This window comes from Eleutherodactylus coqui, chromosome 8 (assembly GCF_035609145.1).
Source record: "Eleutherodactylus coqui strain aEleCoq1 chromosome 8, aEleCoq1.hap1, whole genome shotgun sequence".
Lineage (NCBI taxonomy): Eukaryota > Metazoa > Chordata > Amphibia > Anura > Eleutherodactylidae > Eleutherodactylus > Eleutherodactylus coqui.
The window spans coordinates 25,669,249-25,695,394 of NC_089844.1; the positions used below are offsets into that span (position 1 = coordinate 25,669,249).

Below are 26,146 nucleotides of genomic sequence, written 5' to 3' on the forward strand. Positions count from 1 at the left end.
ACAACCGATGCTTGAACTTGCTCTGTATTCAGCACTGAATTTTGCCGCCTTCCACGCGGTATTAATTGGTACTTCCATTTTTACGGTGATGAAGCAGAAGCTTAGTATATTGTCTGACGCTTTCTGATAGACTTTGAGGCTGATTGATTTGGTTTTGCATATCAGATTTCTGGTATACAAAAATCACAAATTACTTTTGGCCTTTTCTAGAAGTTGGTAGGTTAGTAAAAAGGGGGTGTGGCCTCACGGACCCATCAGATCTACTACAATGTATGCCAGCTCTTAGCTGGCATAGTGTCCATCTAGTGCACGGAGGTGGTGCCAGATACAACGAGTGTATAAAGAAGCTTGCACTTCTTAATACATTTGTCGCACTTATGCCAGTGTAGGCTTTAGGGCTCAGTCACACGGTCGTTTTGATACACAATTTTTTTGCGCATAACTGATGCATTCAAAAATTCACATGACCGAAGCGGGCAGCACGCTGAAAAAACGGACCTGTCTGCATTTTTCCGCTCAAAAAGTGTGCTGCCCGCTCTTCCCTGCTGCGGCTGGGGATTCCTTGGATGTGAAACACCTGGATGCTGTTACATTCAGGGGCTTCACCTTGTTGTCAATGGGGATGGCGGCAACAGTGGCGGCCCAAATGACATAGAGAAAACTTTGCAGTGTCCAGTGACAAGGGGACTCCCCGCGGAGATGAAGAAATCCTCTGCCAGAGCTGTCACGGCTGTGGCAGAGGAACGCAATGCTCTCCCATTAAATTCAATGGAGCCAGTGCTACAGCTGGCTCCATTGAAAGCAATAGGCTGCCGGCAAGCCTTGCAGTGATTTTCAGGGAAGGGCTTTAAATATAAGCCCTTCCCTGAAAACATCCCTAAAATGTGCAAAAATTTTTTAAAAAATATATACTTACCTCTCTGCAGCTGCCAGGGCAACTCTCAGCTGTCATGCAATAGCTGAGAGCTGCCTCTGATTGGTCACAGTGCTCAGCCAATCAGAAGCAGCCTTTTCAACAGACGGGGATTTTAAATTCCCGCCTGCTGAAAGTTCTTCACAGCAGTACAGGAGAAGACCTGGCTAGGCGTGCCTGAGCCCCGGCAGCTGCAGAAAGGTGAGTATACATATTTTAGTATTTTTTACACATTTTAGGGATGTTTTTTAGGGAAAGGCTTATATTTAAAGCTCTTCCCCGAAAATCACTGCAAGGCTGTAGCACCAGCTCCACTGAATTCAATGGGAGAACGTCGCGCTCCTCTGCCACAGTTTGACATGCTCTGTCCGATCTCCATAGACACTGCACATCGCACGTCCTATTGTTGTCTGTGAAAACCGACATGCAGTGATTTTTCTGGTCCGTGTTTATAGCCTCACAGGCTGTTATGGGGTGTGTGATCTCGGTCAAATACGTGGACAGCCCACGGCCTGAAAATATGGCTGCATGAATTGGCCTTAGGTCAGTGTCACATGGGTGTAAGCGCATTTTCATGCGCACTTGTGACATGTCTTTGCACAATGGGTATAACGTTTGCACGTGCATCTGCGTGTTTTACTGTACTTCTTCATGCGCAAATCGTGTGCATTTGTGCACACAGAAAAACACACACCCCACCTCCCATTCACTGCAATGGGAAATTAGTTTATGTAGCGCAATATGTGATATTTTCGTGCACCAATGCGCAGGAAAATAATAAAGCAAGCTAGCTGAGTATATTTTTGAGCGAATGAAATGCGCACGCAGAAGACGCATAGGGGAGCGAACGCACTGAAATGAATGGGTTCTATTCACCACGTATTGCACGCACAAAATGTTGCGCAAATACTTTTGTGCGTCCGGCCTTCCTTAGGGCGCTATCAGATGGAATGTTTAGATGCTTAGATGTTTCGAGTTACTCATTCGCTCCTACAGCCTGCTCATTCGCTCGCTAAATCGTTCACATTCGCTGTATCAGTGAATGAGAACAACTGAATGACCGATATTTTAACCAAGTGATTAGCGAATGAGCCAACGATGGTTTTCATGCTATGATGACGATGAATGCACGAATTATCGTTAATTGTGCGATCGCTGGCCGCGGTTACACTAAACGATTATCGCTCAAATATGAATGATCTAGAGATTTTATGAATGATAATAGTTCCGTCTAAGTGCATCTTTATATGTGGCGCCCCCAGGAGGTCGAATGGTCCATGGAGGTCGGAGCAGTTCCCATTTCATCTGCCTGAGCAGAACCATTTGTCAGCAGAAGGTCCTGGAACCTCGTGAGGTTAGAAGGACATTGGAGATAAGGAGGGCGGAGGAGGCTCATTCCTGGAAGCCATCAATTAAGAAGGAGCCTCAGCATCCAGCCCCAAAGTAATGGCCTGTGTAGAATCGCACCTCAGCATCTGCCACAAGGGCAATTAAAGCCACAGGCCAGATCCCCTGCTGTTTTCAAAGGCTGGCCCCTCCCCAGCCAGGCAGGGAGCTCCGGCCATGAGGCTCTTGTCAGTAAGCAACCCCCAATAAAATGCTGAGCGCCCCCTGAAATGTGTCAAAGCACATCAGGGATTAATCACAGGGAACAAATGGTCTATTCTGATACAAATGACAGACTTGGGGTGTTCTGTTCATAAAGACTGTTACACTCCATTAGTCCAGCATCCACTAGTCAGGAATCCCCAACTGTCTGCCCAAAACAATCCCAAACTCGAAATTGCTCAATGGTGTCAATATTTAGGGTCTAATTGATGGCATTCTGCGCCCACCTGCATATGCTGGAGTACATGCATGTACACAAAGCATGTGTGATACTGTCTGCTGAGCTACTGTATCTAATCCCATCATGTGTGATACTGTCTGCTGAGCTACTGTATCTAATCCCATCATGTGTGATACTGTCTGCTGAGCTACTGTATCTAATCCCATCATGTGTGATACTGTCTGCTGAACTACTGTATCTAATCCCATCATGTGTGATACTGTCTGCTGAGCTACTGTATCTAATCCCATCATGTGTGATACTGTCTGCTAACCTACTGTATCTAATCCTATTATGTGTGATACTGTCTGCTGAGCTGTCTATCTAATCCTATCATGTGTGATACTGCCTGCTACCCTACTGTATCTAATCCTATCATGTGTGATACTGCCTGCTGACCTACTGTATCTAATCTGATAATGTGTGATACTGCCTGCTGAGCTACTGTATCTAATCTGATCAGGAGTGATACTGTCTTCTGAGCTGTGTATCTAATCCTACCATGTGTCATACTTTCTGCTGAGCTGTGTATCTAATCTTATCATATGTGATACTGTTTGCTGAGCCGTGTATCTAATCCTACCATGTGTGATACTGTCTGCTGAGCTGCTGTATCCAATCCCATCATGTGTGATAGTGTCTGCTGAGCTGTGTATCTAATCCTACCAAGTATGATACTGCCTGCTGACCTACTGTATCATGTGTGATACTATCTACTGAGCTTTGCATCTAATACTACCACATGTGATACTGATTGCTAAACTGTATCTAAGCCGATCATATGCAATACTGTCTGTTGAGCTGTATCTAATTCTATCATGTGTGATACTGCCTGCTGAGCTACTGTATCTAATCTGATCATGTGTGATAGTGTCTTCTGAGCTGTGTATCTAATCCTATCATGTGTGATACTGCCTGTTGGCATACTGTATCTAATTTGATCATGTGGGTTACTGTCTGCTGAGCTGTGTATCTAATCCTATCATGTGTGATACTGCCTTCTGACCTACTGTATCTAATCGGATCATGTGTGATACTATCTGCTGAGCTTTGCATGTGATACTGATTGCTAAACTGTATCTAATCGTACAATATGTAATACACCCTGCTGAACTGCTGTATCTAATACCATCATGTGTGATACTATCTGCAGAGATGTGTATCTAAGCCTATCATGTGTGATACTTTCACCTTTATCAAATTGCGACCCCATTAAATGTGCGTCCCGGAATCGTCCTATTATAGATACCACCTGGGAAAGCTGGGTGATCAAATCTATGTACACCTTTATAGTAACTTTATATCCATATAAGAGGGGGCCCCGCCATATGTATTTACTGGGGGGCTTTGTTCTGTATGGTACATGCAGCTACGGTACCTGCTGGCGACGTGTTCAGGACCCCGGATTTCTTCCCCACGTCCGAGAAGCCGTTTCCATCCAGAATGGAGGTTTTCGTCTCTTTCTTGTGCGCTGTGATCACTGGGCCGGAGTTTTCCATGTCAGCGGCTCATATTCCACAGACAGAGCCTGAAACAAGAGGAGTCTGGGTGTTAGGACGGGATTCCCTCTGTTAGCGACCTGCGTGACAGACAGGTGCAGGAACCGAGCGGACCCCATAATAGTCAGGGGGTCAGTTGGTGCTTCCATCATCCAGGGGGATCCCATAAGAGCAGGAAAACGGAACCCCTAGCGCAGATGGGACTTTAGCCTGAGCTGCCATGGGCGGGGGGCTCACCTGGGGGATACAGGAACTTTCAGTACTTGGGGGTTATCTGTCAACACTTTTTTAATTAATCTCACAAATGCTTCACCAACACATATGTGTAAAAAAAGAACTATTTATTTCTTCAAAACATAACTCTTTATCATATTCTTCAGGTGGTAATAGAGCGCTGCATGATTTACACTGATAAAGTGGTAGCAGATAACCCACAAGTAACGAACCTTCTCAGGCCATCAGGCGTACGGCAAGACTCCTTACTAGGCGCTCCTCATCACAATTGGTCTTTCTACAAGCTGCGTCTTCTGCCAGTTGACCCTCTTGTCCCTGACACTTTGTGGCTGCTGCTGACCCCCGGGAGGAAATTACACTGTAAGCCCCCCGGCCCGTTCCATGAATATGCTTCTGCATTTAGAATCTGCAGTCTCCAAACAGAAGACAAACACAGCTGCCGAGAAGACGAGCGTCACATATCGGGGAAGACAAACTGAGAATATCTACGAGGGGAAGACCGCAGCTGCCACAATGTATCCAGTGACGGGGCGCTGCGGGGTCACTGACCCCCCGGATCTGAGACTCCGAAAAATGGAAGGCAAAAATAGCCAAAAAGCTTTTCTATAAGGCTACAAGCACACGAGCGCGAAAATCAGCCATGTTTGGTGCGTCGGAGATGCACAACAGTTGCGCAAATATGAACTCCATTTTTGGAATGGAGTCACACAGATTAGCGACGTTTTCCCTCACAGCGATACGGCAAAGTAAGAAAAATCGATACATGTGCCATTTCTTCGCATTCTTCGAAACGCATCGCCCATTGATTTCAATAGGACCTTATGGCGCACATACATGCGGTGTGATGTTTCCCATTGAAATCAAAGTATTACCAAGTACTGAAAGCCTCCGGCTCCATCCAGGGACTTCAGTCATTCAGATGGAACCCCGGAACGGAAAAGCTGGACATACACAAAGCTGCTGTGTGAGCCCCGCCTTGGGGTATCCTTACAGGGGGCGACTGTTGGGCCCATAAGCCCCCGACAACCATCCCCATCGCTCATGTGAATGGAGGTGGGGCGGACCGGAGAGCTCTTCCAGCCGTCCGCCTCCATCCACTACCAACAGCCAGTCGCCCGTAGATCACAAGGGCCGCTAGTCGTGCGGTTTTAAACTGAGCTAGTGACTCCAACAAGCGTGCGATTCGTCACGTAGCGCCCGCCGGTGGCCATGGGACCGCTATCGCCCAAATGAGCTGTTTTGAGTGAAAATCGCCCCACGTAAAGCGTCCGCTACATACGGCACATGTAACATACATCGCTCTCCCAGCCAGTTATCTCACTTTGTTTGCTCAGACATCTCCAAGTGTTCCCTTATCTGCTAATTATCGTTATCTGTTTGACTAATGAGCAGTTTATAATGAGCGAACACAGCGAGAATAAAGAGGAGATACAATGCAAGTGTCAGATATATACCTACACATATACATGTGGCCCTAGGCACCTACTGATGGGGGAGGGGGGGGGGGGGCTCCTGGGGCCAAATGAAGACCCTTTCATGTCCCAGGAACCATTTGTTTCTCTGATCATTGCCAAGTGTGAAAGTGCAGAGGGTCAGCGGACAAACGTGCGAACACTGATGTTAGCGGCCCATCTGAGCGGGGAGATATGCCGCCAACCAATGCCGTCTGTATGCGTATCGTCCCCATAGGTGATCCACCGCCATATGCAAACGGCAGCAACGAGCATCCATCCACATGCCTTGTTGGTTACAGACCAAGGTTTGCGTAATGTAAAAGAGCCCCAAAGGTTGTGCATATCAACAGGCCCTGCGTGCGAAAAAGACTCGTACACTGCGCAAATTCATTGGGCTGAAACGTGCGCACGCGCTCATCTGGAGTCACCATTAGGGTTAAACACCTGAACGTGCTTTTCTCCCCTCTAGCGGCTGTGATAATCACAAAACCAAACCTCTGATTTCAATGGATTTCAGCGATTTCGCTTTCACTATCGGGATTCTCGCGCGGTTACAATAGTGAATACTACGTGGGAACGATCGGATGGCACCTATGTTCCCGCGCTTTTTATTTCAAACTACTGCGCTCTGGCCCGGAGTTTGAACGGCCGGCGAAGGGGAAGAAATTTCCTTCGTCCACGCACAACTCCACTTCATACCGGCGAGCACAGTTGCCCCTACGGTCACGTGTTTTTGTTCTAATGGGTAATTTTGGTGATGAAATATGCACCACAGTGGGACAGGCTGCCATTTTTCATGCGGCCATCGGTCCGTTTCCCATGGGAATGATTGCATTCACTATAATGGGGCGGAGCTCCGTCCGTTAGAAACTCAGATGTGACATGTGAATAATCCCTAAATGGAGCATTACTTGTGGCCCCTGGCATTGTGAGCTGTAGATGCGGCCCCGCACATGTAGGCAGAGAATAAGGCCGCATTCACTCAAATGATTTTGCGCAGCTAAGTTGCCCATGCAAAATAATTGCGCCCCTTAGAATGAATGGTTCCCTATGGAGTCATTTAGACGAATGATTTTTAGCCGCGCAAAAAAAAAAATCAGACCTACAATTATCGGACATCGGCGAGTGCAGTCAGCGATCGAAGCGCCCTGCTGCGCCAAAATATAGGTCTTGCCCTATCTTTTGACTGAAAAACATTTGAGACTCCATAGACTTCTATGAGAACTGCAAAAATAAGGGAGGGGGAGGGAGTTTAGCCGCGTCCAAGGCTCGGGAAAGAAGACAGCTGCCTCTATTTAAGTCCTCAAAAGGCTTTCCGCCGGCCGAGGGAAGTCCGATCAACAGCGCATTTTTTGGCAATACTTCGCACCTGACCGTGTGAATAGGCGAAAAAATGCAGCTCCACCTCTAGACTCAATCACGGAAAACCATCCATTCACATGATTCTCCGCAGTGATACTCGCAATTCTTTTGCTCGGTTATCTTCTACGTGATTTTGAGGCTCATGTGAACGAGGCCTAAAGAGGAGACTCAGGGGGGAGGGGGGGTTACACTTGTTATTGCGCCAATGATTTCTGTACCCGCCCCAGGCGAACGCCAGCGGTGCTGACATCATATCACACTGCGATCACACGATGAGATATTGTGATGTATTGATGCCCTGCGGTTCTTATTGACCCTAGAGATGAAAACTTTCCACCATCTTGTGACCCGTATACTGCGACACATGAAGCGACCGCAGCGAATACGTAGAAGTCTATGAGACTTGTGACATGAAGAGAGTGAAGTTACCGTTAAGTTAGCGCTTCCCGCGCGGCGTAGAGGACCGCAGATGATGTCAGCACCAAGTACACAAGACGGCGAGACATAATACAAACACCTCAAGAACACAAACCGAGATCCCGCGGCTCCGGCGCTGCCAAGAACGTCCAAACAGAAACATCTGACAGCTTCCTGCTCCTCACAAGTCCCGGCCTGTCCGTCCTTAACATCCCCGTCTGCTCCAAGAACTGCGCCAATAATCCCATACTGACAGATACAGGGGCAAATATCCCCCCGGCCGTGTCACCAGAGGACAGTGCTGCCGTATCTAAGCCTGCCATGTGCGGTACTGTCTGCTGAGCTGCTGTATCTAAGCCTACCATATGCAATACTGCCTGCTAAGCTGATGTATCTGAGCCTGCCATGTGCGGTACTGCCTGCTGAGCTGCTGTATCTAAGCCTACCATATGCAATACTGCCTGCTAAGCTGATGTATCTAAGCCTGCCATGTGCGGTACTGTCTGCTGAACTGCTGTATCTAAGCCTACCATATGCAATACTGCCTCTAAGCTGCTGTATCTAAGCCTGCCATTTGCGATACTGTACGCTAAGCTGCTGTTTATAAGCCGGCCATGTGCAATACTGTTTGCTCAGCTGCTGTATCTAAGCCTGCCATGTGCGGTACTGTCTGCTCAGCTGCTGTATCTAAGCCTGCCATATACAATGCTGTTTGCTCAGCTGCTGTATCTAAGCTTGCCATGTGCGGTACTGTCTGCTCAGCTGCTGTATCTAAGCCTGCCATGTGCGATACTGTCTGCTCAGCTGCTGTATCTAAGCTTGCCATGTGCAGTACTGTCTGCTCAGCCGCTGTATCTAAGCCTGCCATGTGTGGTACTGCCTGCTCAGCTGCTGTATCTATGCGTGCCATGTGTGGTACTGTCTGCTCAGCTACTGTATCTAAGCCTGCCATGTGCGGTGCTGTTTGCTGAGCTGCTGTATCTAAGCCTGCTGTGTATCACATCAAAAGATAAGGCAAGACCTATATTTTCATGGACCACATAAAAAAGACGACCGAAAATGCTCTCGCAGGTCCTATTTTTTCTTGCGCACTTTTTTTCACGTGTCTGACTGATCCCATTGCGATCGGACGCTTCGCAGGCCGCGTTTTATGGGCCGCTTTTTAACGGCCTGAAATACCTGTGTGAATGCGGTCGTCTGAATAAGCCCCACGGCCGCCCGCACATCTACATTGGGGACTTCAGTCGGAGCGATCCGCTAAAATGTCAGGCAGCTGAGTGCAAACCGAACGGCCCCCAATATAGTCAATGGCGTCCAACTGCTCGCTTCCATCGTAAGACGGACCTGTGTGGCCGGAGGATTCCCCTCTCTGCTCTCTGAACGGATCCCCGACGCAGATATGACGGCAGCCTCATGTGTGATACCGCTGCTCCGATGCTGTAGCTCGTGCGATACTACTTGCGGAGCCGCGTATCTAGTCCTATCCTGTGATACTGCCTGTTGATCTGTGTATCTAATCCTCTCATGTATGATACTGTCTTCTCAGCCGTGTATCTAATCCTCTCATGTGTGATACTGTCTTCTCAGCCGTGTATCTAATCCTCTCATGTGTGATACTGTCTTCTCAGCCGTGTATCTAATCCTCTCATGTGTGATACTGTCTTCTCAGCCGTGTATCTAATCCTTTCATGTGTGATACTGTCTTCTCAGCCGTGTATCTAATCCTCTCATGTGTGATACTGTCTTCTCAGCCGTGTATCTAATCCTCTCATGTGTGATACTGTCTTCTCAGCCGTGTATCTAATCCTCTCATGTGTGATACTGTCTTCTCAGCCGTGTATCTAATCCTTTCATGTGTGATACTGTCTTCTCAGCCGTGTATCTAATCCTCTCATGTGTGATACTGCCTGCTCAGCCGTGTATCTAATCCTATCCTGTGTGATACTGTCCGCTGAGCCGTGTATCGAATCCTCTCATGTGTGATACTGTCTTCTCAGCCGTGTATCTAATCCTCTCATGTGTGATACTGTCTTCTCAGCCGTATATCTAATCCTTTCATGTGTGATACTGTCTTCTCAGCCATGTATCTAATCCTCTCATGTGTGATACTGTCTGCTCAGTCGTGTATCTAATCTCACATGTGTGATATTGCCTGCTCAGCTGTGTATCTAATCCACTCATGTGTGATACTGCCTGCTTAGCCATGTATCTAATCCTCTTATGTGTGATACTGCCTGCTCAGCCATGTATCTAATCCTCTCATGTGTGATACTGTCTTCTCAGCCGTGTATCTAATCCTCTCATGTGTGATACTGTCTGCTCAGTCGTGTATCTAATCCTATTCTGTGTGATACTGCCTGCTCAGCTGTGTATCTAATCCTCTCATGTGTGATACTGCCTGCTCAGCCATGTATCTAATCCTCTCATGTGTGATACTGCCTGCTCAGCCGTGTATCTAATCCTCTCATGTGTGATACTGTCTGCTTAGCCGTGTATCTAATCCTCTCATGTGCGATACTGCCTGCTCAGCCGTGTATCTAATCCTCTCATGTGTGATACTGCCTGCTCAGCCGTGTATCTAATCCTATCCTGTGTGATACTGCCTGCTCAGCCGTGTATCTAATCCTATCCTGTGTGATACTGTCTTCTCAGCCGTGTATCTAATCCTCTCATGTGTGATACTGCCTGCTCAGCCGTGTATCTAATCCTATCCTGTGTGATACTGTCTGCTCAACCATGTATCTAATCCTATCCTGTGTGATACTGTCTGCTCAGCCATGTATCTAATCCTATCCTGTGTGATACTGCCTGCTCAGCCATGTATCTAATCCTATCCTGTGTGATACTGTCTGCTCAGCCATGTATCTAATCCTATCCTGCGTGATACTGCCTGCTCAGCCATGTATCTGATCCTATCCTGTGTGATACTGCCTGCTCAGCCGTGTATCGAATCCTCTCATGTGTGAGACTGCCTGCTCAGCCGTGTATCTAATCCTATCCTGTGTGATACTGCCTGCTCAGCCATGTATCGAATCCTCTCATGTGTGATACTGTCTGCTTAGCCGTGTATCTAATCCTCTCATGTGCGATACTGCCTGCTCAGCCGTGTATCTAATCCTCTCATGTGTGATACTGCCTGCTCAGCCGTGTATCTAATCCTCTCATGTGTGATACTGCCTGCTTAGCCATGTATCTAATCCTCTCATGTGTGATACTGCCTGCTCAGCCGTGTATCTAATCCTCTCATGTGTGATACTGTCTGCTTAGCCGTGTATCTAATCCTCTCATGTGCGATACTGCCTGCTCAGCCGTGTATCTAATCCTCTCATGTGTGATACTGCCTGCTCAGCCGTGTATCTAATCCTATCCTGTGTGATACTGCCTGCTCAGCCGTGTATCTAATCCTATCCTGTGTGATACTGTCTTCTCAGCCGTGTATGTAATCCTCTCATGTGTGATACTGCCTGCTCAGCCGTGTATCTAATCCTATCCTGTGTGATACTGTCTGCTCAGCCATGTATCTAATCCTATCCTGTGTGATACTGCCTGCTCAGCCATGTATCTAATCCTATCCTGTGTGATACTGTCTTCTCAGCCGTGTATGTAATCCTCTCATGTGTGATACTGCCTGCTCAGTCGTGTATCTAATCCTATCCTGTGTGATACTGTCTGCTCAGCCATGTATCTAATCCTATCCTGTGTGATACTGCCTGCTCAGCCGTGTATCTAATCCTATCCTGTGTGATACTCCCTGCTCAGCCGTGTATCTAATCCTATCCTGTGTGATACTGTCTGCTCCGCCATGTATCTAATCCCCTAACCCCTGGCCGCGCCGCTCCCCCTCCATCTTGGAGTTATTTTCCCGCCTACGCTCCGGGCTGTTTCTCTCTATGATTCATAACTTCACATGGAAGAAGAAACAACAATCTGAGATTCGGACGCGCCGGAGAATATGGAGGAGATCAAGTCGGAGAAAGTGGGATCTGCGGGGAGCGCGACTTCTGAGCGTCTCGTAGAGCCAGATAGTAATCCAGACAAGACAGTAATTTCCTGCGCACAGGCCGCACGGATGTAGGGAAGCCCCTCAGGACGGGGGGCTCGCTGACACCCCTGTTTCCTGTCGGGCTGGGCCGTGAGGGGTCAGTGCCGTTACCGCTCTGTGACTCAGTGCCCCCCATATTACTCATTATTACTCCCCCCCCCCATGACTGAAGCCTCGCACCATATAAGGGAAAGACTAAGGTCTATGAACTCCGTACCCAAATCTGCGTATGTTCGCGTTCTGGTGGATGGAGATGGCGATCCGCGCCGAACTTCACACAACAGAACTTCCTACATGCAGATTTTCATTGCGGATTTTGATGCAGAACTGAAAAGGGTTTAATTCTGCGGGCGAGTCCACAAGTAGACGCGCGGCTCGGATACGGTAACCGCAGCAGCAGGTCGAGCTGCATCCTGGGGTGCAGTATGCAGAAACATAAAGCTCATGCGCAAGCGCCCAGATAGGGACTATGCCGCACAGACCAAGCCAACATGATTAAATGTGTGTATCTAAGCCTCTCGCATGATACTGTTTACTGAGCTGCTGTATCTAAGCCTCTCGTGTGTGATACTGTCTGCTGAACCACTGTATCTAAGCCTCTCTTGTGATACTGTCTGTTGAGCTCTTGTATCTAAGCCTATAGTGTGTGATACTCTACCGAGCTGCTGTATCTAACCCTGCCATGTACAATACTGCTTGCTGTATTTAATCCTATAATGTGTGATAATGTTTGCTGAGCTGCTGTATCTAAGCCTGTAGTGTAAGATACTGTCTGCTCAGCTAGTGTATCTAAGCCTACAGTGTGTGATACCGTCTGCTGAGCTGCTGTATCTAAGTCTATAATGTGAGATACTGTCTGCTCAGCCCTTGTATCTAATGTCTAATTCTATTATCAGTGATGCAGTCTGCTGAATTCCTGTATCTAAGCCTATAATGTGTGATACTGTCTTCTGAGCTGCTGTATCTAAGTCTAAAGTGTGATATACTGTCTGCTCAACTCTTGTATCTAAGCATATATTGTATAATACTGCTTGCTGAGCTGTTGCATGCATTACTGTCATGTGTGATACTGCCTGCTGTATCTAATCCTGCCATGTGTGATACTGTCTGCTGTATCTAATCCTGTCATGTGTGATACTGTCTGCTGTATCTAATCCTGCCATGCGTGATACTGTCTGCTGTATCTAATCCTGTCATGTGTGATACTGTCTGCTGTATCTAATCCTGTCCTGTGTGATACTGTCTGCTGTATCTAATCCTGCCATGTGTGATACTGTCTGCTGTATCTAATCCTGCCATGTGTGATACTGTCTGCTGAATCTAATCCTGTCCTGTGTGATACTGTCTGCTGTATCTAATCCTGCCATGTGTGATACTGTCTGCTGTATCTAATGCTGTCATGTGTGATACTCTCTGTTGTATCTAATCCTGTCCTGTGTGATACAGTCTGCTGTATCTAATCCTGTCATGTGTGATACTCTCTGCTGTATTATCTAATGCTGCCATGTGTAATACTGTCTGCTGTATCTAATCCTGTCATGTGTGATACTCTCTGCTGTATCTAATTCTGTTATGTGTGATACTGTCTGCTGCATCTAATCCTGTCACGTGTGATACTCTCTGTTGTATCTAATTCTGTCCTGTGTGATACAGTCTGCTGTATCTAATCCTGTCATGTGTGATACTGTCTGCTGAATCTAATCCTGTCCTGTGTGATACTCTCTGCTCTATCTAATCCTGTCATGTGTGATACTGTCTGCTGAATCTAATCCTGTCCTGTGTGATACTCTCTGCTCTATCTAATCCTGTCATGTGTGATACTCTCTGCTGTATCTAATCCTGCCATGTGTAATACTGTCTGCTGTATCTAATTCTGTTATGTGTGATACTGTCTGCTGTATCTAATCCTGTCATGTGTGATACTCTCTGTTGTATTTAATTCTGTCCTGTGTGATACAGTCTGCTGTATCTAATCCTGCCATGTGTGATACTGTCTGCTGTATCTAATCCTGTCATGTGTGATACTGTCTGCTGTATCTAATCCTGCCATGTGTGATACTGTCTGCTGTATCTAATCCTGTCATGTGTGATACTCTGTTGTATCTAATCCTGTCCTGTGTGATACAGTCTGCTGTATCTAATCCTGTCATGTGTGATACTCTCTGCTGTATTTAATCCTGTTATGTGTGATACTCTCTGCTGTATCTAATCCTGTTATGTGTGATACTGTCTGCTGTATCTAATCCTGTTATGTGTGATACTCTCTGCTGTATCTAATTCTGTTATGTGTGATACTCTCTGCTGTATCTAATTCTGTTATGTGTGATACTCTCTGCTGTATTATCTAACCCTGCCATGTGTGATACTCTCTGCTGTATTATCTAATCCTGCCATGTGTAATACTGTCTGCTGTATCTAATCCTGTCCTGTGTGATACTCTCTGCTGTATCTAATCCTGTCCTGTGTGATACTACCCGATGTATCTAATCCTATCATACTACAGGGCTTGTGCCGTACTCACAGTCTGTGTTTTATCCTCCAAGTAGCCATTTAAAGAGGCCTGTATAATGTCATGACCGTTGACCTCTGACCCCGGAGACCTCCGATTGCCATTAAAGTCCGTTAAATGTATCTCTACCCAAAAAAGAGAGCGGCTTATGAAAAGAACCATTGAATGTTCCAATAAATGATTGTGATGTCCCTGTCATGTCGCTGCCGGGGTCCGTGGTGGGCACAGGGGCCCCGGATATGGGACATAAGAGGCTGAACGCCCTGGCAGAAGGGAAGAAGCTAAGAATGTAACTTCTGCCATAGAGCATTCACAGGAGATTCCTGAGGTCACGCAGGCCACCGACGGACTACAATGGCCGCCATCAGAGTGTCACATGACTCCTATGCTGCGACCTTTATCAGATCTAAACTGCCTAGCTGTATATATTTTTGTGAATGTGGCGACTTCCTTTGATTTATATAGGTGGTAGCGCATTGCTTTACACTGCAGGACATCTCATAGGCTGGTTCTACTCATCTGCTCGCTACATGGAGGCAATGTGAATTTGGGGTCAATAATGAGAGCAAGTCTCTGGTTTCCTCTTTGGCTCCTTTGCCGCCTCTTGCTCTCTTCATGCTGATGTCATCGCGATGATGCGACTTGCAGCCCCCGAGGCCATGTTCACACAGCCGAATTTGTAGCGGAATCTTCTGCGTGAGTTACGCTTCTAGAAACCGCACCGAAATCTGCAGCGATTTGCCGCGGTTTTCGGTGGGCATCTGCATGCGGATTCAGCCCCGTCAATGGGCAAAATTCTGAAGCGGAAGCAAACGTTTCAAAGTCCAGAAATGACATCACTTCTTCTGTATGCCAACTTTGCCCATTAACAGGGTTACATCCACATGCAGATCTGTGCCAAAGACCTCAGCAAAAAGCAGCTGATTTTGAAGTGTTTTTTAGAAGTGGATTTCATGGGGAGAGTTCTGTGGCCGCTCCTGCCGTGTGAACCTACTCCTAAAACTGCCGACATTTGGATTCGAAAGCCCCTTTTAGTGACCTTCGCCATGGACTGGAATATTCTGCAACACCATGGGCAGGGCTACCCTTAGATTAGATGGCGCCCTGTACGGAACTTTTCTCAGTGCCCCCCCCCCAAACCCCCCCACCTGTCATAAGAAAAAAATGTATATTAATTGCAGTCTGCCAGTATTCTGCTTGTGGAGAAAGCCGCATCATAGTAGCATCCCCACACCAGAACAGCTGTGTGAATAAATACAGTACCAAGACCAAGCTCCTAACATAAATACAGCACCAGAAGCAGCCTCAGTACATAAATACATCTTCGGAACCAACCTGAGTGCATAAATACAGCAACTGAACCAAGCTCATTACATAAATACAGCACAAAACCAAGCTTGCAACATAAATATGGTACCAGAAGCAAGCTCATAACATAAAAATGAGGCCAGAACCAAACGGGTAACATACAGTATCAGAAGCAAGCACATAACGAATACGCGCCAGCACCAAGCTTGTAATATAAACATAACAGAAGAACCAAGCTCATAACATTAACACGGTACCACAACCAAGCTTGTTACATACAAACAGTGCCAGAACCAAACTCAATAGATAGATAGCATATCAGAACCAAGCTCATGCATCAGAACCAAGATTAGTGCATAGATACAATACCCAGAGCCGTGTGGAAGAAGAAGATCTGGACATAAGTAACTGCAGTCAGCGATGTTCCCCCATTGCACCCTCTAAATCCACTATTGCCGGATCCACTTACAAGCTGGATGCCGGCGCCCTTTGCAACCCCATGTCGCACATCGCTAGGGCCGGTCATCACTGTGGGTCCATAGCAATCAGACTGTCAGACAGGAGAGCTCGCAGCCTTATAAGCAAGCAAGGAGAATGAAAACCCAGACTGACTCCGGAGGTCCCTGAAAGCAGTGATTTGGGGCTCTGCTCCGGCGGCAGCGCCCTACGGCTGTCTGCAGAATCCATAGAAGTATCATGAAACAGAACACGGATGTGGAGAAGGGCAGTGGGTAAAACGGGAATGAGGTGTGTGCGTGGGCACGATGGATGCCGGCCAGGAACCACGCGGCGAAGAAATGTGCAGAAGAAACCGCCACATTTCACGTCACCCTTACATGACTCCTTGAGATGATCTGTAATTAATGGCTAATTGGGTTCCTGGAAGTATATTCTTTCATGATGACCATTTCTATGCACATAGGGGGGCTCACCCAACTTCCCACACACTCTGAAAGGTGTATCAGTCTGCATTATCATGTCTCCTGCTGAAGTATCAGTACCTACTGCAGTTTTGGTGTTCTATTCATAATGAAGGACTTCAATGGGAGTTTTAAATGTCCTTAATTGGGCCAACTTCAATTTTTAACGCATGGAAAAAACGGATGACTCTCAAATAAAAACGTGAAAAAATGCATGAAAAATCGGTCAGTTTTTCACAAATTGCAATCACACTGAATAAGCCCTTAAATTGGTTTTACCATCAAGGACATCCTGTGGACAGGGGAGAAATATATGATTGTTGGGTTCTGACCACTGACATCCCCAGACTGGCGTATCTCAACATTTCATGTGATTGGAGTGACCACAGCAATATTAAAAGGGGATGTCCAGGTGCAAACTCTTGATGGCCTTTCCTTGAGATAGGTCATCAATAGTAGATCTGCAGGTGTCTGCAGGCCAGGAACCCCACTGATGCATTTGTGCACTGAGCCTATTTCTACAGGAAGCAGACAGCTCAGTTCTGAGTGTAGTGGCCAGGCTTGGAATTGCAGGCACAGTCTCCATTGAACTGAATGGCAACTTTGTCTGTAATACCAAGCCTGGCCACTACAGTGAGAATGGAGCTGTCTACTGCCTGCAGAAATCAGCTCAGTGTGCAATGGTGGTCCTGGGCTAAAGACACCCGCAGATCTACTATTGATCTATCTGAAGGAAACTCCATCAATAGTTTGCAACTGACAACCCCTTTCATTTCTAAGGGAGAGCCAGCGCAATCTTCTTCTGTCCCATAGAAATGAATAGAGCAGCGGGCACACATGCACACCACTGCTCTATTCACATCGGGCATTCAGTGGCACCTTTTTTGTAATCACTGGTGGTAAGAGTAGTCAGATCCCCAGTGATCAGACATCCATCCCCAGGCCACAGAACATCTTTGGTGGTAAGACCTCCTTAAGGCCGACTGCAAACGGCAGAGCCGGATTCCGCATGCAGGTTCCAGCAGTGAATTCTGTCTCTTTTGCTGTATTGTGGATGACCGGATATGTTTTGCTAGCTAATGACGTGGGCACCCGCGGCATATCCACAATGCCAACTGCGGATGGGCTGCAGGTCAGACGGCTTCCATCGACTTTAATGTAAGCCGTCTGCGTGGAGTTCGCAGCAAAATAGAGCATGCTGCGCTTTTCCCTTTGCTTGCGGAAATCATAAAAGCAAGTTCACATAGCAGGCTTTAAAAGCCGGACCTAAGGCAAATCCTAGAGTTATGAACAGTGAACAGTCAGTAATGTATGTGAAGTGTTCCGTTATTGCCCCGCTGTAATCAGCCAGAGAGGAGCATCTTCTTCTGGCATCGGCTGGACGCACGGTTAAACCTCCTTCACACATTTATTTTCAATGATTTCAAACTTTTGCCGGGAATCTCAAAGAGTTTTTCATCCCTTTTCCCCCACAGGCGGTTTTGCCGCTTATTTGGTTACAGTTTTATGGTCCATTCTTTCTAGCGACGCCTGAGGGGAGGTGCGCAGGATCTGGTGAAAAACGTCTAAAAGTGCCCTGAAAAACGACAAAATACATGGCTGTGTTTTTAAGAAAAATACGTGTTAAGCCAGCCTTAGGGCTGTTGGCCACGAGCGTCGTGGAATATGTCCGTGGATTTACGCCGCGTGAGTACCACGATTAAAAATAAAAAGTGCGTGCTGGTGATCGCAGGATTCCGCGTGGATTTCTGTGGTCTTCATTAATGCTATACTAAAGGAGACATCCCCCCGCGGCATAAATCCACGGCGAATAGAACATACCGCGATTTATATCCCGTTGCGGAAATACGCGGTTGAATTGCGCATGTGAGCATTGGCTGGCAGAAAGCTGTTAGGTTCAATAGAACCTAATAGCTGCAGAATTCACGTGCAGATTTCCGCCACGGGAAAAGCGGTAGAAATCAGTCTGTGGGCATTCACCCTTAAAGCAGTTGGACCAAAATGTCAAGATATACCCTATCCACAGGATATCCACAGGATAGGGGATAACCTGCTGATCGGTGCAGGTTTCACCGTCGATCTCAAGAAGGAGACTTCCATGTCCCATTCTCCCATCACTGCGGGGAGTTGTTTCTCCCCCCACAGTGACGCACATGCGTGGTCAGCACTTCATTCATTTCAATGGAGCTAATGGAAACACCAAAAAATAAGGAGAGCGCTAATGCACACGCACAACCAGCACTTCATTTAGTCTGCTCCTCATTGCGGGGGATGCAGTAATGCCGTAGTAAGGAGGATGGGGAATATGGGATCCCAGTTCTTGAGATTTGCAGGGGTTTCAACAGCGAGACCCCCATCAATCAGCAAGTTATGCCCTATCCTGTGGATAAGGGATAACGTGAAATTCTGGTACAACCCCTTTAAAGCAAAGGGACACCCGTTCTCATGACCTGTAGGGTCTCACCAGTCAGACCCCCCCGATCAGACACTAATTTCTTATCCTTTTGATAGGGGTTAAGTTCATATCTTGGGATAAACCCTTTAGAGTGTTTTCACACGGGATGGAATATTCTTGAATATGCGGAATACTCAGCACCAAATGCTGCCGGCAATTCTTTACCAAAATCCGTATTGAAGCTTGTGAATTTTGGTGCTGAAGTCCGGGACGACATTCTGTCCTGCGTGAAAAGCACTCTTAGGCTGGGGTCACAGGGGACGGAAATCCCGCAAAATGACCACACCGAGTGAGTTCCACGGGATAAGCGCAGCTTCAAAATCTCGTCCACTCTGCTGGCTCATCCCGGGATTAGGAGCCGCTGGCGGAATCGCCGTGCAAACATTCCGCACGGAAATTCTGCGGCAATTCCGTCCCGTGTGAACTCAGCCTTAAGCATCTTCTTGCAGATGGTGGATAGTGGGGGTCCTTCAGCTGCACCCCTTCCCCATCTCCCACCCAAGAGGCTAAAATAAGGGGATTGTGACATATGTGTATTTTCTAGTGTGGGCTCCATTATTTTGGTAAATTTCTTGTGTAAAAGGCTGTAAAAATGTTATTTATTGCATGTGTAGTGATTACTAATATTTATCATGTATTTAGCAATATTCCTATTTCTTTTCTGTGTTGCAGTATTATTTGCTGTGTATGTGCTGATATTGATATTTATTATGCATGTTGCAATGTTGTTTCTAGTTGCTCTTTTCAGCAGTCATCACAGAGCTCCGTGTTAAAGGGGCGATGCAGTCCAACACACTGATAACTATGGCGCACATGGCACATGTCATGGCTTCTCTGTCGCAGGCAGATTGACACACAAGCCCCTCTTTATTATGAGAAGAAGGGAGAAGATAGAATATAGAAATTTGTGGTCTTTTCCATTCATGAAAAGACGGGCAATGAAGCGCCGCAGGTTCCGAAGAGGATAAAAGCGTTAACTTTCCAGCGCAGGAATCCATAGAACCACAACAGCCGCACAATGGTCCCTCTCTGCTTGTTAATGTCGAGCTGCACAAGACGCCCCATAAAATCATTGCTATTCATGGCCGCTAATAGCCATTAAAATTCAATCAATTCAGCTTAACACAAGTGTCCTCCAGGCCGCGCCGCCGTCCCCGCTGGATGGGACTGATCGCATTGTGTCAGCGGCTACTTGTCCTGAGAGCTCTTCAGCCGTCTCTTGTTTACTAAGGAAACAGCTTAACTTGTACCCCATGGTCCGGGCCGCTTGCCGCGGCGAGGAAATGGTTAAAGGCGACTTTTGGATGTAGAAGTATGTTAATGCAGAGCAGATACCGGATATCACTGCGCGCAGCACAAAGTCATAAGTGCACATAATTCATCATGTAGTCAGGTAATACGAGACTGGCAAAAACACCTTCGCTGGGGAGTCACTGTCACCGCCAATTAAATTATAGTAATGTATGACGCCGGCCATCGCCAGCTATTGTATCAGGTATCAGCCACAAGCCGAGAGAGAGTTTCCTCTGGGTGACTACCAATATGGATGCCATTCCAGCTTTCCCCAGGGTTGGCATCATTCATCTAGTAATTTGCCTCCCAACATTAGTCATCCACTCAGGAGCCTAGGAGAGCTGGGTGACAAGGCTCCTAGGCTCCATCTAATCAGGAGCCTAGGAGAGCTGGGTGACAAGCTCTAGGGAACAGTAATGGCAGTCATATTGTCCTCGAAACATGGGAACGGAGAGAAGTGGAGGCAGAACACTTCTGGTAATGCTTAAGTAGGCGCAAACAGGAGAATTGGGCTTATTTGGATGACCGTGCCCGATATTGGTCCATGGATATTGTGTGTGTCTTTGTTGCGTTGTGTAGGTCCAGTTTTAACTTTCAGGTTTCATCCTTTTTTTGTGCTTAAAAAAAAAAAAGGGAAAAAAGGCCCAATTTTTCTTCTAACATTGCTTAGCGCTTATATCAATCAGAAACAGAGTGCACGCGGATGCTATCCGATTTTTTTTTGCGAACCCATTGACTTGAATGAGTATACGACAGCTGAGAAATCGGTCTGGAATCAGGCTGGTGGTACGCAAGTATATTTATGGGCTGTAAGTCCGTGGAGTTCTCAGCCTATACGCATGGGCCATTTTTGACACAGACCCCTAATCCACATGTAAAAACTCATGACTTGTTCTATACCTGTCCATTTCATGGGCGATATATAGGCCATGCCAATGAATATGCAGTGTCCATGTATATCGGACAGCACACGGTTTACTGCCCATGCACTGTCCGATGCAATTTGTGCCCAAGTCCCTCAAGTGGAACTCGCAATTACTGCCATCTGCCACTAGCCTAAGGGTCAGGAACGCTATAGTTTCTGCTTAGGGAGAGCACCTAGAAAGTGAGTGAGTGAGTGGGGAGACATGTAAGGCCATTCATGGTCCTGTGGGTAATATGCAAATAAGGGAGATAGAACTGACTTATTGTTCCATCTCCCTTATTTCCACTAGCCTAAAGGCCCATTTAGACACAACGATTATCGCTCAAAATTTGCTCAAAAGCCACCTTTTGAGCGATAACCGTTGCGTCTAAACACGTGGCCATCATGCACTGTTCGTGCACTATTCGTTCATAGGTGATTGATGACTCTTATCAGTGCCGTACACTGATTTTCTCAGCGGGCGGCGCTGATAGTATTCTTTCAGCTGGTATCCCGCTGGCAGTTCTCAGCGGGACACCAGCTGAAAGCTCAGAGAACAATGCAGCTGTTTGCATATACAAAACAACTGCTTTGTTCTGGGAGCATAACTTCACATAGGACAGATTTGCCGCAGAAATTCTGTGCGGAAAATCCGCCCGCGGCTCTTAATCTCGGGATCAGCCAGCCATGTGGACGAGATTTAGCAAAAATCTTGCCCACGCGGTGTGGCCAATCCGTCGCAGCAAAACCGGGCGGAACTGGTGATGCGGTGCGGAACTGACAGCTTCAAAATGTCAATTCTTTTTTTTTTTTTACGTTGCGGCCTCACTCCTCTATGAGAAGAGAAAGCCGCAACGGAATGCCGGCGGCCGAACCGCTCCAAAACCGGCTGCGATATGCCACGGGTTTTAAAGCTGTGGCTCTCCAGCAGAAATCTTGCGGCTTTTCGGTGCGGCCAAGCCACGAGATTTCCGTCCCGTAGGAACCCAGCATAAAGTAACTAATTAGCTACTTAAGAGTTATGCAAAAATAATCGCTCAACACTGTAAGTTGTTTGTGCGAATTGTGAGCGATCATCGTTCCGTGTAAATGGGCCTTAGCTGCAACCATAGGTCCGTGTAAAAAGACATGTCTGTGTAGCACCATAGATTGCTATAGATTCTTGTGCTGTACTTGTGCAGTCAGTTGCAAATACGGACGTGATGATCGTCCATGTGAATAAGCCCTAAGGTGGGACTTACATGGGCGAGTGCGATATCAGTCCAACAAACTCGGAAACTTGGCCTGATATTGCGCTCTTAAATAAACATCGTGGTTTATGCGAAGTGTTGTTTCAACGGGAACATTTAAAAATCGTATCGCACTCGTTTTCGTTTTCTGTTTCTTACAGCTCGCAGAATGCACAAGAGAGCTGCGAGGTCGGTATCACATTGGCGAGCGCGACGTCGGGCCGAGAACTGCAGCCCAATATAGCGTTCGGCAATGTGCGTTTTATCCGTGGATGTGGAGTGATTTTCAGCCTTGCATTGCTTTTGTGAAATTACGATGGTCTCACATGCGATGGAGGATCGGAAGTGTGTCACATTGATTTCAGTGGTAAACCTCGCATCACATTCACATGCACATCATACGGCGTGCAACGGCCACGCAATGTATTTAGGGTCCCATTGAAATCAATTGAAATAGAACATGCCGCTCATCTGTATGACTTCATTCAAAGGAAAGGAGTTCATATTCGAGCGAGTGATGTGCGTCCTGCAATGCAGAAAACTAGCACGAGATTCTCGCCGTGTGAAACTAGCCCAAGGGCTTATTTACAAGGGCGTGAAAAACGTACAGATCTCGCATGTTGGAATAACTCATTATTTCCAATCGGTTCATTTAAATGGACGGTTTTAACCTGCAACCTCGTGCGAGAAAAGGACTTGCATTGCGCAGCGTCTCGCACATCACACGGACGGGGTGTATGATGATGTGCGATGCGAGCTATCGGCCATGTTAATGTGGCCTAAACCAGATATAATCCCCGGCTATCAGGAGTCTAGGATTCGCAGGACCGAATCTGTGCAGACGTAAGCGCAGCGCAAATAGTACAATCTGTAAGAATGTTAGGAGCACGGCGGTCGGATATCTGTGACTGCCCGGATAGAACTGCCGCTACCCCATACTCCGGTCCCGGGGCTGGGAACATGCAGTTCTCTGAATAGAGAGTCATTTCTTTAGATTCTGTCGCCCATTCTCTGTAACCGCTGGAACTCTGCATTCAGGACAATGGAGGTGACAGCGGATTTATTCTCATGCTAATCCCCAACCACTGAATCTGACAGTAACTGCAACAACCTCCCCAGCAGAAAAAAAGTCAAATATTTACCAGCCACTCAGGGGTTAAACAGTTCCAATAAAGTCATGATTTCTCACTGGACCTTGAAGGAGAAGCATCTTACACAGAAATCACTGTGAAGGACTCCGGGCGAGAGCTAACAAACCTCCGACTCCATAAAACTGCAAACAAGCAGCATAAATGTGAGCTCAGGCCTAAAGAGCTCACAATCTAATCCGCAAGATCGGCAGCTTGAATTCTAGTGAATGTGCGCCAACTAGCATCTCGATATTTACACTCTGTGCTGATTCATTCCTCACTACATTCATTATCAGTCACCCCCCTCTCCTAGAAGTTGGCAGAATGAAATCAAACTTTCTCTCTGTGATTGTAATGTTGATAGAAGTGATTACAATATCAGAGTGAAAGGAGCATTTATGGTGGAGAACCGACCCTTGCATGGAGGCTCTAGTACCCTGTTGTACCGCCTCTAGCTTGGATACAAGATGTGATACATGCAGGCATGGAGGCTCTAGTACCCTGTTGTACCGCCTCTAGCTTGGATACAAGATGTGATACTGGCAGGCATGGAGGCTCTAGTAACCTGTTGTACCGCCTCTAGCTTGGATACAAGATGTGATACTGGCAGGCATGGAGGCTCTAGTACCCTGTTGTATCACCTCTAGCTTGGATACAAGATGTGATACTGGCGGGCATGGAGGCTCTAGTACCCTGTTGTACCGCCTCTAGCTTGGATACAAGATGTGATATGGGGGGCATGGAGGCTCTAGTACCCTGTTGTACCGCCTCTAGCTTGGATACAAGATGTGATACAGGCGGGCATGGAGCTCTAGCACCCTGTTGTACCACCTCTAGCTTGGATACAAGATGTGATACAGGCGGGCATGGAGCTCTAGCACCCTGTTGTACCACCTCTAGCTTGGATACAAGATGTAATACGGGGGGGCATGGAGGCTCTAGTACCCTGTTGTACTGCCTCTAGCTTGGATACAAGATGTGATACGGGCGGGCATGGAGGCTCTAGTACCCTGTTGTACCGCCTCTAGTTTGGATACAAGATGTGATACAGGCGGGCATGGAGCTCTAGTACCCTGTTGTACCGCCTCTAGCTTGGATACAAGATGTGATAAGGGGGGCATGGAGGCTCTAGTACCCTGTTGTACCACTACTAGCTTGGATACAAGATGGGATACGAGCGGGCATAGAGGCTCTAGTGCCCTCTTATACCACCTCTAGCTTGGATATAGGATGTAATATGGGCGGACAAGATTGAGGCGCTCACCCCTAGGTCTCCAGACACGAATATAGACGTCATCAGTGCCCAAATTAAACCTGGATTTGTCACTTAAGACAACCTAATTCCACTCCATAGCAGTCCAGTTTTTTCATTGATGACTGTAAATGGAGACAACAGTGGGTGGGTGTCAGAGGCCGTACACGTAATGAGAGCCGTGATACCAAATGTACTTTAGCCAAGCGCCTGGAAATGGTTTCGACAGACAACAAAACAGTTGGAGCTGTTTGGTGCTTGTCGTACGATAAGACGTTCCTCTCTACTGGTGGTCTGTCGAGGGTCCTGAGCCCGGTCACATTGTGTGCCCTCATCCACTGATCCCAACACCCCCTAACAGTCTGGTCAGACGCTCCTCTCTACTGGTGGTCTGTCGGGGGTCCTGAGCCCGGTCTCCTGGTGTGCCCTCACACATCCACTGGTCCCAACACCCCCAATAGTCTGGTCAGATGCTCCTCTCTACTGGTGGTCTGTAGGGGGGTCCTAAACCCGGTCACCATGTGTGCCCTCATCCACTGATCCCAACACCTCCTAACAGTCTGGTCAGACACTCCTCTCTACTGGTGGTCTGTAGGGGGTGTCCTGAGCCTGGTCACCATATGTGCCCTCACATATCCTCTGGTCCTAACACCCCCTAACAGTCTGGTCAGACGCTCCTCTCTAGCTGTCTGTAGGGGGCGCCCTGAGCCCGGTCACCTTGTGTGCCCTCATATATCCACTGGTCCCAACATCCCCTAACAGTCTGGTCAGAATGGCCGGTGGGGGACAATTCATCGATACGACCATCCAGCTTCTCACTCCCCAATAATGCGCCCCTCTCAGACTCTGGTAACGGGGTGAAATCTCTTCTCTGCGTCGTAGAGGCGTCTAGTGGCCAACAAGCTCTACAAGTGGAAGAAGAGGTCACTACACACAAGGAGCCTCCGAGAGCCTCTTGTAGGCCAAGGTGGGAACCACGTTTAGGGTCTCCAGTGACAAGACCATTCATCTAATCACCACAACACCCATCATCCACAGATCTGTCAACCGCAGGATGAGTTTTGCAGCAAAATAAGAACTTCTTCTAGGGGCTCAATTGTTGTTGACCAGGAGTGTATTTATTGTTGTGTTAAGAGCTTCTTGCTTCTGAAACAAATCTCCAAATCTGTTTAATAGACAGAGGTAAATGATTACATTCTGTCTACAAGCACCACCAGAGGGAGCTGAAGAACTTACGGTATACTGTGTTATTGTGGAGATCAATGTATATACAGCAAGATTCAGAGCTCCCCCTGGTGGTGGCTGTAGACAGCTAACGTTTAGAGTATATTTAAAGGGGTTGTCCCGCGCCGAAACGGGTTCGGCGCGAGACAACCCCGATGCAGGGGTTAAAAAAA

General features: G+C 47.3%; 1 protein-coding gene across 2 annotated transcripts in view; it reads right to left on the bottom strand.

The window, feature by feature from the left end:
* The window catches only part of GLI2 (GLI family zinc finger 2), a 152,041-nt gene that overhangs the window by 112,041 nt on the left and 13,854 nt on the right, over nucleotides 1-26,146 (bottom strand). For both annotated transcript variants that reach the window (XR_010786320.1, XM_066575346.1), the window contains exon 2: nucleotides 4,120-4,269. Coding sequence is in view for 1 of the 2 variants with exons in the window: in XM_066575346.1 (XP_066431443.1) it covers nucleotides 4,120-4,240 (121 nt within the window). In the remaining variant the exon portion in view is untranslated. The remainder of the gene's footprint in view (nucleotides 1-4,119; nucleotides 4,270-26,146) is intronic.